The sequence below is a fragment of the Periophthalmus magnuspinnatus genome, chromosome 4 (assembly GCF_009829125.3).
Source record: "Periophthalmus magnuspinnatus isolate fPerMag1 chromosome 4, fPerMag1.2.pri, whole genome shotgun sequence".
Lineage (NCBI taxonomy): Eukaryota > Metazoa > Chordata > Actinopteri > Gobiiformes > Gobiidae > Periophthalmus > Periophthalmus magnuspinnatus.
The window spans coordinates 32,927,367-32,943,412 of NC_047129.1; the positions used below are offsets into that span (position 1 = coordinate 32,927,367).

At 41.5% G+C, this 16,046-nt stretch overlaps 1 protein-coding gene across 2 annotated transcripts in view; it reads left to right on the forward strand.

The window, feature by feature from the left end:
* Positions 1-16,046, forward strand: part of rabgap1l (RAB GTPase activating protein 1-like) — a 181,936-nt gene that overhangs the window by 51,705 nt on the left and 114,185 nt on the right. For both annotated transcript variants that reach the window (XM_055221068.1, XM_033992113.2), the window contains 2 exons: positions 3,970-4,063; positions 9,807-9,957. In XM_055221068.1, the coding sequence (XP_055077043.1) occupies positions 3,970-4,063; positions 9,807-9,957 (245 nt within the window). The remainder of the gene's footprint in view (positions 1-3,969; positions 4,064-9,806; positions 9,958-16,046) is intronic.

Consider the following 16,046-nt stretch of genomic DNA (forward strand, 5'->3'; position numbering starts at 1 on the left):
TCGTCCCACGTCTAGTCCCCTCTTTCCATCGACCTAATCCGTATCTTGTCCTGACGACGTCGCCCGCGTGTCTCCATGGCGATCCGTCTTCCCGAGTTAGAGTCCTCGTTTAAGATAAAGCTGCACGTTTGCACATTCTGTTCTATATTTGTGCCGTCGTGCAAACACACCTGGAGTTTTGTGTCGTGTTTGCACATTTGAGTCGTTCTGTATATTTATTGTGTCGCCGTCTCTTTAAGGCCTCTCCACTCTGCAGAGCACCGCCTTCAGAGCCGGTCGGGGCGTCGTGTGTCCTTCAGTTTGACCTGTAGACGCTCCAGTCGTTAACGTTCTCCTGACTCATTACACAAACGACCCTTTAAGTGTTTTATTCTTCTCATTATTTATTGCGGCTCGTGTTTTTTCGTCGGGGTCGTCCCTCAGTCGTCCAGGTCTGATCCAACTACTAACTGCGTCTACTATCACTACTACTACTGCTAACTACTGTCCACTACAACTACTACCTACTATTGTCTACTACTACTTCTACTATTTCCACAAATTACTATCTACTACTAACTACTACTGTCTACTATCTATTACACTACTACTATCTACCATCTACTACTACTAACTACTTACTACTTCTATTTCTACTACTATCTACTACTAACTACTATCTACCATCTACTACTAACTACTGTATACTACTATCTACTACGAACTACTACCTAGAGTAAATAAAAGAGTAAATAAGAGTAAATAAGAGTAAATAATAGTAAATAAGAGTAAATAAGAGTGAATAAGAGTGAATAAGAGTGAATAAGAGTGAATAAGAGTGAATAAGAGTGAATAAGAGTGAATAAGAGTGAATAAAAGAGTAAATAGAAGCGTAAATAAAAGTAAATAAAAGTAAATAAAAGTGTAAATAAAAGCGTAAATAAAAGCGTAAATAAAAGTAAATGTAAGCGTAAATAAAAGCATAAATAAACGCATAAATAAAAGTAAATGTAAGCGTAAATAAAAGAGTAAATAAAAGAGTAAATAAAAGAGTAAATAAAAGAGTAAATAAAAGAGTAAATAAAAGAGTAAATAAAAGAGTAAATAAAAGAGTAAATAAAAGTGTAAATAAAAGCGTAAATAAAAGCGTAAATAAAAGTAAATAAAAGCGTAAATAAACGCATAAATAAAAGTAAATAAAAGCGTAAATAAACACTTAAATAAAAGTAAATTTAAGCATAAATAAAAGCGTAAATAAACGCGTTAATAAAAGTAAATAAAAGCGTAAATAAAAGCGTAAATAAAAGAGTAAATAAAAGTAAATAAACGCGTAAATAAAAGCGTAAATAAAAGCGTAAATAAAAGCGTAAATAAAAGCGTAAATAAAAGCGTAAATAAAAGAGTAAATAAAAGAGTAAATAAAAGTACTTCTGGCCCAGAGCATAAACACAGATCTGGTGAAGTCCATTTTTCTTGGTCCAGTGGAAACTCTCCCTGAGCTGCTACTCGAGAGCCTTATCAAGCATTTATAAAGAGTGAAAGGTGCTCAGACGACACGGAGCAGGTTACGCAGGACACGAGGAAAAGAAACACATCTGTCACTTTGTTTTTCTCCAATGGACTTAAATGTTTTTGATTAAAGCAGCATTGTTTTTTTTTTTCAAAATCGACTTTTTAGAGATTTCTAACAATGTTGTTCCCTCATCAAAAACACGTCTGAAGAGGATTTAGAGTCATCCATGTTTGAGTAATCTAGAGATCTCTCCTGGGCGCTATTCAAACCCTCTTTATGGTTAGCTGTACGATTCTGTACGAGGCTCCGCCCACAAGTCTACATCACCCACGCTCCCACACGACAATCCTCCATAAATATACAAAAACATGACACAAAACTGTACACTACGACTTCACAAACCTGGTGTGATGTGCAGGAGTTTCATTAGGGCGACGCAGCTGATTGTGTTGTGATAGTGCTCTGAAGGGGGAGGGGCTTAGCACAGAGAGCAAAGTTACTTTGGATGAATATAGCATTTTTAAAACAATAAAAGGGAAGATGGAGATGTAAATATCTTATGTGTTACAGTAAATACCCCCTCTAAGTAAATACCTCCTCTTTAATACTCCGTAGAAGTAAATACCTCCTCTTTAATACCCCACAGAAGTAAATACCTCCTCTTTAATACCCCACAGAAGTAAATACCTCCTCTTTAATGCCCCATAGAAGTAAATACCTCCTCTTTAATACCCCACAGAAGTAAATACTTCCTCTTTAATACCCCACAGAAGTAAATACCTCCTCTTTAATACCCCACAGAAGTAAAATACCTCCTCTTTAATGCCCCATAGAAGTAAATACCTCCTCTTTAATACCCCGTAGAAGTAAATACCTCCTCGTTAATACCCCACAGAAGTAAATACCTCCTCTTTAATACAGCATATATATTTAGTGTAAATGTGATTGCCTAAATGCCTGTGATGTGAGTGGAGTCTTCAGAGTAAATATTAAAGTTCACAGTAGCTTTAGTCGTACAGACCTCCACCTGCTCGTCTCCATGGTGACGGTGCTTTGTCTATAATTAGAGCTGGACCGATGTGGAGCTTTCCTGACCGATGACGATTGTTTAAAATCGAGAGCAACCGACGACCAGATATTTAGGCTGATTTTTTTACTTAGTACTACTACTACTACTACTACTACTTTTACTACTAACTACTACTACTTACTGCAAGCAAGTCTGTGAGTGAGCCTGTGAGGGGAGCCGTGAGCGAGCCTGTGAGTGAGCCGTGAGGCAGCCGTGAGGGAGCCTGTGAGGGAGCCGTGAGGGAGCCGTGAGGGAGCCGTGAGAGAGCCTGTGAGTGAGCCGTGAGTGAGCCGTGAGTGAGCCTGTGAGGGGAGCCGTGAGGGGAGCCGTGAGGGGAGCCGTGAGGGGAGCCGTGAGGGGAGCCTGTGAGGGAGCCTGTGAGGGAGCCTGTGAGGGAGCCTGTGAGGGAGCCTGTGAGGGAGTCTGTGAGGGAGCCTGTGAGGGAGCCTGTGAGGGAGCCTGTGAGTGAGCCGTGAGTGAGCCTGTGAGGGAGCCGTGAGGGAGCCGTGAGGGAGCCGTGAGGGAGCTGTGAGGGAGCTGATAATAACACTAATGTCAGATATATCGACCAACCAAGTCTGACTTTACACCACGTACCTGCACAGGGACAAACAGGCACCAGGTCAGGTTACAGGTAACGTCTGTGGAAAGGCGACGCGGCTCACAGCAGAAAAACATGTTTATCTGTAAAAACACAGGCTTAACTGAAAAACATCCAGTCATATTCGACACAGATGGAGGACTGCTAAAATTAAACATGGCACCGTCACATGTAGAATCTGAAAACCTCCACCGCACGCCCTTCAATCGTAGGGTTAACGGTTCAAGTCCTGACTCTGTTTGTAAATGTTATTGTCACGGCAACCAAAGCTTAATTAGCGCTAGGTTAATGCAGTGAACTTTACGTTAGCTCAAACAAACACGGCGTCCGTCTTGTGCTCGGGTTCATCTCCTGTCCAACGTTTTATAATTGGTACTTAAAGATTCACTGTGTAACTTTTCTCGTTTGGGGGGGGGAGTCTGGCACGTTCATTGACATTTCTCTGCCTGGAATGTTCCACAGTATGGCATTAAACTTCTCAACTTACATTTATTCCATTGTAGGTGCTTTTTATTGCGAACATTTTGACATTTTTGTATCGCGACACTATTTCCGGACTAAGGAACAGACTCCGTACTCGATACTGTTTCCGATACTAGTTTAAGTATCGATTCATATCTGATTCTCGATACTTTCGCCAACCCTACTCTGAAATCGTGTATTTTTCCTGTGTGTTTTGTTCCTCTCTCCTCAGAGTTACTGTCTCACGTACGACTGAATACGTTTTCCCAGCCAAAAATACAACTTGGTACTTTCTGTTCGTTTGACGTTTTAATTAATTTTTTTGGTTGATTTTTCTCGTTGCAGAAAGTGACAATGAAATCTCGAGTGGAACCGGAGACGTGTCCAAAGACTGTCCTGAGAAGATCCTGGAGTCCTGGGGATCCATCCTCAACAGATGGTACAGTTTATTATTCTGTTCTGCATGAAAAGTACAGATTTTACTTCTACTACTATTACTACCAAATACTATTACCTACTAATACTACCTACTACTACCTGTTAATACTTACTACCTACTACACCTTATCGCTACCTGCTAGTACTACCTACTGCCTGCTTCTACCTACTACTTACTACTACTATTACAAATACTATACCTACTACTACCTGCTACTATACCTACTATACCTACTACCTGCTGCCTACTACTACTTACTACTATTACACCTACTATACCTACTACTACTTACTACCTACTACGCCTTATTACTATCCGCTGCTACTACTACCTAGTACACCTACTATACCTGCTAACTACTACTACTTTTATTACTACTACCTACTACACCTACTACCTGCTGCCTACTACTACCTACTACTAACTATTACACCAACTATACCTACTACTTACTACCTACTGCTTTATTACTGCCTACTACTACCTACTACATCTACTACTACCTACTACATCTACTACTACTACTACCTACTACTACTACTACCTACTACATCTACTACTACTACTACCTACTACTACTACTACCTACTTCACCTACTACCGTGGATTAGACTCTGATGTTTGTCTTATGTTTAGTCCTGATGGAGTGAGACAGGAGGGTGGTGTCAGCTGATGGGAGAGTGTGGGTGGGTGTGGAGGTGGAGGAGGTCGTTGGCGATATTGAAAGTTTGTGTGACGATTCTCACAGCTAAAATAATCACAATAAACGTGGGGCCCCCTAATACAAATTAATAGGAAGAGGCTCCATGTCTGGGCCCCTTTGTCCCCCAAACTATGGCCCGGGGGCCGAATGTGGCCCTCAGACCAATTTTTATTGGCCCTCAGACCTTCAGTTGAACTGGCCCAGTTGATCATAATCAGTACTTTTTACTGCAAATTTGAGTAATCCTCCCAATATAACCTAAATAACATCACATTGCCTTGTCATACAGACCAAGTATTAATATTTCAAGTCTTATTTAAAGTATGAAGTCAAAATTATGTTAAACGCACCATCTGAATTAACGGTATTGACCACTGTCCCTCCGTGTCAAATATTTTTCAAGATATGGCCCTGGTGAAAAGAGTTTGAGCACCACTGTTTTAGCGTCAACATCATAGACTGTTTGTATAAATGGACATAGCTAACCTGCGCCACGTTCCATTCGGTTCCATTTGGTTCCATTCGGTCATTTTGGTCTTAAATGTTCGCATTAACCCGCTCTACGTGATCCTGATGTTTTTAATTCACTATTGTGTCTTTAAATTGACAGCGTCGCTAAGCCAAACGCTGTGGGTGACGTCGCTTTCACTTTATCCGCTCGTTTGAACAGTCTGTGATCAAAGTTGAGGTTAAACTGTTAGCGTCGCGACAACATTAGCCGTCCGTTTGTACATTAGCACGGTTCTGTCTTTCGTAGCGACGCAGAGCGATGTCGTAGGGCGATGTCGTAGGGCGATGTCGCAGAACGATGTCTTCTCTTGTTCTTTCTCTCGTTTGATTTCACAGTCTGCTTTTCCCGTTCCCTCCCGGCGCCGTAATACAGTCAAATAGTTTATTGTGAAATGTCCCCGATAAACACGTTACGATGGCGTTTCAGGCGTCGTTAAAACGGGCTGACGGCGTGTTTTTTCCTCTTTCTCTGCGTGATGGACCATAATGGAGAGAAAACGCAGCCTCTTCTTTGTCGTAACGTCATCGGGGAATTACAGATATTGTCATTTTTGCTCTGTAGACTTTTAATAATGTGGCGCAGACTCGTCGTGTAAAGCAGATATTTTTGTGTACTTGTGGCTTTAGGAACAGCACAGCGCGTTTTAATCTATTTCTGGGTTTCAGGTACTGCAATTTTATGTATTTAAGTACATTTTAGAGTGGGTACTTTTTACTTTTACTGCATTTGAGAGCAGTATCTGTACTTTCTGCTCCACTACATTTTTGAAACGAGACTGAAAAGTTAAAGTATTTTTATGATAGTTTGGGAGCTGCTGAAAAGTCTGATGTTTTTTTTTGTTTTTTTTTTAACACATTCATAATTTGAGAAAAACAAAAATATACAAACTTGGAAAAAAAAAAAGATTGATTTAGTTGTTTCTGTTGAACAAAATTCAGCTCAAATCTTTGTCAAAATCGCCACATTTGACGCTTTATAAATCTGCGTGAACTACTTTTACTTTTTACTCTTGAAGTACACTTTTAAACAGGTACTTTAATACTTTTACTTGAGTAATTGTTTCGTGTGATACTTCAGCTTTTGCTCCGGTATCTGTGGTTTTACTAACAAAATGGAGTACTTTTTCCACCAGTATATGATGAGTAGAACGATATGTTTTCAGTATTTCTTGTGTACTTTTTCTTTGCACAGAGCATTTTGTTTTTGTAGAATTTCGTCTGTGTCTGTTTAACATTTGAGCTGCTGCTGTTTGAATCATTCACGTCTGTAAAAAAACTACTCCTGAACTAATGGCACTTTTCATTCATCCACATTTTTCCTCTTTACATAAAGGTGAACCGCTAGATTTTCTTTTGTTTTTCTTTCTTACTCTCCCTCGCCCTCTAACCCTTTCTCTCTTTCTCTGTCTCTTTCTTTCTCTTTATTTTTCTCTATTTTTCTTTTCCTTCTTTCTCTCTGTTTCTGTTTCTCTTTTTCTCTGTTGTTTTCTCTGTCTCTCTTTTTGTCTTTCTTTCTCTTTCTCCCTCTCTTTCTCTCTCTCCTTCTCTCTCTCTTTCTCTCTTTCTTATGCATTAATGATATTTGTGATATTTTTCTGTGTTGGTGTATCTCTCTTTCTCTTTTTATCTTTCTGTCTCTTTCTCAGTCTTTCTCTTTTTCTCTCCCTTTCTCTCTCTTTCTTTCTCTCTCCGTCCCTCTCCTTCTCTCTTTCTCTCTTTCTGATGATATGTGTGATATTTTTCTGTGTTGATGTGTCTCTCGTTCTTTCTCCCTCTCTCTCCTTCTCTCTCTCTCTGTCTCTTTCTTCCTCTCTCTGTCTCTTTCTCTCTTTCTCATGATATTTGTGATATTTTTCTGTGTTGATGTGTCTCTTTCTCTCTCCCTCCCTCTCCTTCTCTTTCTCTGTCTCTTTCTCTCTTTCTCATGATATTTGTGATATGTTTCTGTGTTGATGTGTCTCTTTCTCTCTCCCTCCCTCTCCTTCTCTTTCTCTGTCTCTTTCTCTCTTTCTCATGATATTTGTGATATGTTTCTGTGTTGATGTCTCTTTCTCTCTCCGTCCCTCTCCTTCTCTCTCTCTCTCTGTCTCTTTCTCATGATATTTGTGATATTTTTCTGTGTTGATGTCTCTTTCTCTCTCCGTCCCTCTCCTTCTCTCTCTCTCTCTCTCTCTCTGTCTGATGATATTTGTGATATTTTTCTGTGTTGATATTTTTCTCTTTTAAACGTGTTTTCGTGTCAGTCTTCGTTGAAAGGTTGATTTTTGTAGAATCATAGAGAGTTCAGTCCAGTTGCCGATGGAAACGCTCAGGTTCAACTCTGTGAATTTACCTTTTGGATATTTTAAATGAAAGTACAGGAAATGACATCATCACATTACACACTCTACAAAATGGCGGATGGAGCTGGAGGTATCGACGAAAATGGAATGACTCGATTATTTTTGGAGAATTTCGATAACGATATTCACGACATTAGGCCAGTATTATGTCTTTAGATGTGTTGGTTGGAGGTTTAAAGCTGCACTATGTAACTTTTATTGCGTAGGTTGGATTTCTTTGCCGGGAATGTTCCACGGTATGGCATTAAACTCATCCATGTTGCATTTATTCAATTACAGGTGATTTTTCTTGCTCAAAAATCCAGCAAAAAAAAGCATTGATTGTTACCGTAAGTGGGCTCGGCTCTCCACAGATCTGACCTGCCACTTTGTCTGGTGATGTAACCTGCTTGTTGCCATGGAGATAGATATGGGTATTTCACTTCTGTGGCGCTGACACGTAACATATTTAGATCGCCGCGTTTCCTTTTTGCGTAAAACCTCCTCTTTAAGGCTAATTAAAGTGTATTTTTTATTACGTCGGATTATTTTAAAGTATTATTTAATATTCCGATCGTCTTCCCACGTTTAATTACAGATCTGGATCGTGAAAAGCTTCAGAAATAAATGAACACGTTGGCGCTTCCATGTGGCTCGGTGGTGAAGCCGGGGTTCATATGCTCGACTTCACAAGTTTGGGTTATGAATATGTCTCAGCAGTCGCCGCATGAACTGGAGACAGAACGAGCGAATCACAACGGCTCTGATTCATCGACGTGCATCTGTGGAACAAATATCACAAATTATATATATTATACTTTACAAATTATATATATTATACTTTACATTTCATCAAGTACTGCGCTTATAAAACAGAAGTAGTCGCTGTTATATTAATATTTCTGATCTTTTTTTCGTTTTCTTTCTGTAATAAAGTCATAAATTTTATTGATACTTCGCGGCTAATGGCGTCAACGTTCTCTGGAGGTGTGATGCTAACTGTAGGCACTGCTCTGTCTGAACCTGCTACTCAAGTTAGACTTTGTTTTAACACATTCTGACCATAAACAACTGATTTAGCTAAGAGTTGAGCTGATTTGTGCTGTAAGACAAGTCCCTTTTTAAATAACGTCACAGTCACAAGCTAGCTAGCGTTAGCATTAGCCAACCGTTTGTGTGAAAGCTAACCGCTAAACAGAACCGTGAACGCTCAGGTTGATCACAGGGTCCTGGAAATGTGCTGTTTAAATCCATTTAAATCCATCCAAACATTTTTTTAAGATAAAATTATAAGTAAAAGATACAGCAACTCTCGAAGCCACGCCCCTTTCACATTTGATAATACTCACGCAAAATAACAAAAATACTCACACGAAAGAACAAAAATACTCACGCAAAAGAACAAAAATACTCACACGAAAGAACAAAAATACTCACGCAAAAGCACAAAAATACTCACACGAAAGAACAAAAATACTCAGACGAAAGAACAAAAATACTCACGCAAAAGAACAAAAATACTCACACGAAAGAACAAAAATACTCACGCAAAAGAACAAAAATACTCAGACGAAAGCACAAAAATACTCACACAAAAGAACAAAAATACTCACATGAAAGAACAAAAATGGTTTTATCTAACGGATAAATCCACAAAGGGGAATAACACAGTTCCTAGAGCTGGGACGAGATCTCGTTCCACGAAATCTCACGAGACCAAACACAGATGGTTTCACATGAGGAAAATGATCTTGTGAGATTTTTTCCTCATATATTTACATTTAATTTGACAATAAAAGTGTTAAGTTCTGTGAGTTAAGCTGCTTGAACAAACCCAGCGCAGACTCAGACTAAATCTTACAACGTTTTATGTGTTTTGAGGATTTAAAAATTCTACAAAGTTCATGTTGTGAAAATACAGAAGGATCCCGACAAAACCCGACCTTTGTGGAGCCGTGGACGCTGTGTCAGACGAACACGGGCAGTTTGAATTCCCCACAATGCATTTCGCTCTATGGGGGAATTCTTTCTGCGCCGCGCTCCAGGGAGCCACAGCACCTGCAGAGGGCGCTAATCGATCTTGTTCTCGGGCAGCGGGGGCAGCGTCTTATCCAGTTCTTATTATATCTCCGCCGCTGCTACGTTTAATTTCTTGCTAATTTCATTTCTTGCTAACCTCCTCCATGTGTTTGTGTTTGTGTTTACTCAGGCAGGGGAACTTCAGCTCTCGTCCGAAGGGCCTGTCCACTCTGGTCCGCTCCGGGATCCCAGAGCCGCTCCGAGCCGAGGTGTGGCAGCTGCTCGCCGGGTGCCATGACAACCACGACCTCCTGGAGCATTACCGCATCCTCATCACCAAGGTAACGGCCAAACACGCCACGAGACGGACGGAAAAGCTGTTTGATATTTTGTTCGGGTCATCGTAGTTGTTGGATGTTGTGGATGTCAAAAAAACTGGCTCTGCGCACAACAGCATGCTAGCTAGCTCACTGTGATTAACCCTATAGCGTCGGATGCTAACGCCCTCCGTTAGACTCGCGGTTGTGGACTTTCCATTACCGTAACTCTGCAACCGATTGTGCTTCATGTAAATTCAAACGGCGTCTCAAAGCAGAGGCGTGGGGCTCTTTAAATATGTCACTGTCATTGCTTGTGATGTCACTCGAAGACGACCAATCAGAGCGCAGGAGCCGCCAAGATTCTCCCAGTCAGTTATGGATGTGTCAAAGGAAAAATATGGATGGATAAAGGTGTAAAATAGAGGAAGGTGTGTGAAAAAATACTTCCTTTAACATGATTTTTATGGCTAAAAAGAATAAAAGTGTATAATGTGCTCTGTCATTAAAGGGTTAAAATCGGAAAACATAACGTAAACAACCTATTGAAATTCAAATTACCGTGTTTTCCGGACTATACGTCGCTCTGGAGTATAAGTCGCACCATCGACAAAATGCATAATAATGAAGAAAAAAACATATATAAGTCGCATTTTTAGGGAATTTATTTTACAAAACATGAGACCAAGAACAGACATTTTATCTTTAAAGTTAAGTTATAATAATAATAAAATGTGGAACAACAGGCTGAATATCAGTACATTACTCTGGATCTCAGTCCTTTATTTGAATAATTTAACATAGAAGTCGCATTTGAGTATAAGTCTCACCCCTGGACAAACTATGAAAAAAACTGCAACTTATAGCCCGGAAAATACGGTAATTAAAATAAAAAAACACCCAGTTATTTTTACATGTAGAACACTTGGTAAATGGTGTTGTTTTTAATATTTATTACGCCTCAAAATTAGCATTAGCGTTAGCATTGAGACGCAAACATCTTTCTTTAAATATTAATTCATTTTAGCGCGACGAGAGATCAAATTAGACATGAAGTGATTATTTCTTCTCATCTGTTTGTTTTTTTTATACTTTGTTTTTATTATACCAAACTCTGACTAGAATCATTCACTTTGTCGTCATTTTGAGTCATATTTTGGAGAAAACGGTCAAAACCAGCGTTACGTGTTTGCCCAAAAATATCGGTAAAGCTTTTTTTGGATTTCCTCGTGTTACGTAAGTAGAATCTTAACATCTCGACGTGAATCATTGGGTTGGATGAAAATTGTCGGAGGCGTAGTCGTCGTTATTCATCCTTTTGTCGTCTGAAAACTCGTCAAACGCTTCGTCGTTGGCTGGAGGTGGAGCCGGTCACAGAGGCCACAGGTGCAGAACGGCAGCCACGTCTCTGGTGGTTTGTCCCAGGGCGGCTGATGGACTTGAGGACTTACAGAAGCTGCTCGTTCGTCTAAAAAGCAGTACAAATGTTTGTTGGTGTGTCTGTGTTAATATCTCCATCTGTGATTATCGAGGGATGGTTTTTCAGGTATCGATAATCGTCAGGCAACCAAAATATAGCCGATATTCTTTTTTTGTGATCAAATTTTTATTCAAGTATTGATCTCATCTGCAGCTGCACAGGTTACAGTCTGATTTACAGTTGTTGTTTTTTTTTACAACTTTTCAAACGCCCTGATGGGTTTATACATAGAAGAGAGAGAAAAAAATAAATAAAATTAATTAATTAAAATAAATACACAATAAATCAGAATCAGTAAAGAATCAATAAAGACAAAAAAATAGCAATAATACAATTTAGCAATAAAATAATAATAATAATAATAATAATAATAATAATAATAATAATAATAATAAATACACAATACATACAAAAAATAAAAAATAAGCATATGGCAAAAATATAATGTAATAATAATGATGATGATAAATACACAATAAAGAAAAAATAAATAAATAAAGCATACAGAAGCACATAGCAATAATATAATGTAGTGATGATGATAATAAATACACAATAAAGACAAAAAATAAATAAAAAATAAGCATGTGGCAATGATACATGTAATAATAACAGTAAAAGTAATAATAATAGTAATAGTAACAATAATAGTGAATAATAATATTATAAATAATATAAAAATGTTAAATAATTAAAGTAATCCTGTCCAGCTTTGAATTCCTTCCGTACAGTAACTGCAAATTTCCTCCATAAAATGACGTCAGCAGAAATTGCATTTTACACATTCATTATGTGCTGTACATAAAAAAACAAACAAACATATTGTGCATCTTTCATAAATAAACAGTTTGACAGAAGCATCCAGACAAAAACAGGTACAGATTATATTCATGTCGATTTCAGGCAGTAAGTCGGACCAGCAGGAAATGTTTTTGTCTTTGTCTCCGTGGTTTTGAGTCTCTGTGTGTCCATGTGTCCCACTTTGTCCTCAGTTAATCAAATTCGTCTTTTTAAACAAACTAATGCTGAAGAAATGGAAAAAGAAGCGCGATAGTTATGGTATGTCCCAGATTCTGTTGATGTTTTTGGAAAGTGTAAAGTGTTTTATTACCTCAGTGTGTGGGATTTGCTGTAGAGTTAATGCCAAAGTAAGTCACTTTTTTTGGCCGAATAATAGACCACAAAAAACACACATACTTGTTTGCCCTCTGAGCTGTGAGGGAGGGTCATGTGAACTTTTGGAGGTGTCACTTATTTTGCTAAAAAATGTCAAATTTATGGTTTACAGCTGTTACCTTTTTCTCTCTCTCCATCTCGCTCTGTCTCTCTGTCTCTCTCTCGCTGCATGCCTCCATCTCGCTCTGTCTCTCTCTCTGCATCCCTCCATCTCTCTCTCACCCTCTCCCTCTGTCTCTCTGTCTCTCTCTCTCTCTGCATGCCTCCATCTTTCTCTCACCCTCTCCCTCTGTCTCTCTCTCTCTGCATCCCTCCATCTCTCTCTCACCCTCTCCCTCTGTCTCTCCCTCCTTCTCTGTCTCATTTTTCGGTTTGGTTGTTTATTCCACTGAAAAAACAAGTTTCCTTAGTGTGATCGGGCTCGCGTCTCCACAAACCTGACTCTTACTCAGCCTGGCGTTGGGCGTCCTTTTGCTGGTTTCCATTAAAACGTGTCTTAAATCCGTGGGGAATGTTCCGGAGTGTTGTTTTAACTTTCTATTTCCGTGCAGTCCTGCTGGAAACGTATCAGCGGATCTCGGTCGTCAGCCGCAGAAACAGCACAAATATCCATAATCGTATTAAAAAAAAAGATCCATTTTGAACCTTTTCCATTCGCAGTTGTTATTTCTGTACATTTCTTTCGTTTCGTGCCGTCCTCCCTTCGTACTTCAGCGTCCGTTATATCCGATAATCTTCTGACTAAAGCTCCTTCTGTCAGGACGGAGCGTTTCCACATGTGTTAAATGTTTGAATTAGCCGTGCGCGCGTGTCATTTCTGCTCCTCTTTAATATAAATTCTGCCGTACCTCGCTCATCTGGGACTTTGCGGCTGATTGATTCGCTCGCGCTTTGACTTGAATGCGTCTCCGGTGCGTACTCACTTAAACCTGACGTAAATATCTCGTTTTTTGGGTTCGGACTCTTGGCGCGTCTCGTGAAACGTTGAAATACGACGCTATTTTAGCCGCGGTTAAGTTCAGCGTCTGCAAAAGGTCGAGAAAGAAACTACTCCGCGTTCATTTCAAACAAACGCTTTTTCATTCCGTTATTAGTTTGGCAGATTGTATTTTTTTTGGCTAGCTCTCTGAAACGGGTCGTACACGTTTAGCGGGTTCTGAAAGCGAGCAGGAAAAAAGGCAGAGCGTGATGACGAATACTCGGATCTGATTGGCGGAACGAGCTGGAAAAAATCAAAACTTGGAAAAACTCAGATGTCGTTTCCTCCACAAATCCTCAAACCGTTTCCCTCGGATTGTTTTTCAAAAGCTAAATTCTCTGTATTTCTGTCAATTTTGCTTCCGCGCAAAAAAACAACAAAGTGCTGCTCTGTGATTGGTCCAGACTACATCGACTCCAGTTCACTTTCTATTGAAAAACCGTGGCTCCTCTCTCTGCACCTGCTGCTGTCGGACTCATTTTGGTCTTAGATGTTCGTTTTTACCGGCTCTACGTGAGATGGTTTTGCTGCTCAGGGTCGTTTCATCACGTGGAGCTGATGTTTGTGGCTTTTACGGTGAAAGACTCTGCACACGGTGAACGTTTTATATAAGAATCGACCGGATGAACGTTTGTGTTTGGTGTTTCTGTGTTTTCTCTGTCTGGTCTGTGCTCTGCAGAAGATGAGTCTGCACCTTTTCACTGTTATCTAACCTCTGCATCCCTCCATCTCTGCATCCCTCCATCTCTGCATCCCTCCATCTCTGCATCCCTCCATCTCTGCATCTCTCTCTCTTCATCTCTGCATCCCTCCATCTCTGCATCCCTCCATCTCTGCATCCCTCCATCTCTGCATCCCTCCATCTCTGCATCCCTCCATCTCTGCATCCCTCCATCTCTGCATCCCTCCATCTCTGCATCCCTCCATCTCTGCATCCCTCCATCTCTCTCTCTCCATCTTTGCATTCCTCAATCTCTCTGCATCCCTCCATCTCTGCATCCCTCCATCTCTCTCCATCTCTGCATCCCTCCATCTGTCTTTCTCTCCAACTCACTCTGTCTCTCTGTCTCTCTCTGCATCCCTCCATCTGTCTCTCTCTCCAACTCACTCTGTCTCTCTGTCTCTCTCTCTGCATCCCTCCATCTGTCTCTCTCTCCAACTCACTGTCTCTGTCTCTCTCTCTGCATGCCTTCATCTCTCTCACCTGTCTCTCCCTCCTTCCGTCTCTCTGTTTCTCTCATCTCTCTCTCTGTCTGTCTCTCCCTGTCTCTCTCTCTGTCTCTTTCTCTCTCTCTCCCTGTCTCTGTCTCTTTCTCTCTCTCTCTCTGTCTCTTTCTCTCTCTCTCCCTGTCTCTCTCTCTGTCTCTCTCTCTGTCTCTCTCTCTGTCTCTCTCTCTTTCTCTCTTTCTGTCTAACTCTAGCTCATCTTTACAAAGATAAAAACTACAGTCGATTCATTTCTGTTTGTGCCCAGAGTCATTATAGATTCTTGATTCTCTCCTGGGGCCGTTTCAAATAATATCAGTTTATTTCGAGTTGTCAATCGCTACGGCAACGGTTTTTCATCCTTCTCAAAATGATGGATAGAATCATGTATTTGATCAAAACTTCTTCTCCAGTGCAGATATTTTGTATAAGCCGCTCATGAGGTCAGAATACGTCCGCTGTGTTGCGCCGTCTGCATCTAATTATGAAGTGTTTCATTGTCCGATAACCAGGAAGTGCACTGTTAGCATGCTAGTTGTTGTTAGCATAACTGTGACGGCAAAAAAAAACTGAGCTTTGGCCTCGTCGTCGTGAATATTTAGTATGTTCTAAATGTGTAAGAGGGACGAGGGAGAGGGGGACGAGGGAGAGGGGGACGAGGGAGAGGGGGACGAGGGAGAGGGGGACGAGGGAGAGGGGGACGCCGGAGAGGGTGGACGAGGGAGAGGGGGACGAGGGAGAGGGGGGACGCCGGAGAGGGGGACGAGGGAGAGGGGGACGAGGGAGAGGGGGACGAGGGAGAGGGGGACGAGGGAGAGGGGGACGAGGGAGAGGGGGACGAGGGAGAGGGGGACGCCGGAGAGGGTGGACGAGGGAGAGGGGGACGAGGGAGAGGGTGGACGAGGGAGAGGGGGACGAGGGAGAGGGGGACGAGGGAGAGGGGGGACGCCGGAGAGGGGGACGAGGGAGAGGGGGACGAGGGAGAGGGGGACGAGGGAGAGGGGGACGAGGGAGAGGGGGACGAGGGAGAGGGGGACGAGGGAGAGGGGGACGCCGGAGAGGGTGGACGAGGGAGAGGGGGACGAGGGAGAGGGGGACGCCGGAGAGGGTGGACGAGGGAGAGGGGGACGAGGGAGAGGGGGGACGCCGGAGAGGGGGACGAGGGAGAGGGGGACGAGGGAGAGGGGGACGCCGGAGAGGGGGACGCCGGAGAGGGGGACGCCGGAGAGGGGGACGCCGGAGAGGGGGACGCCGGAGAGGCGGGACCATTAC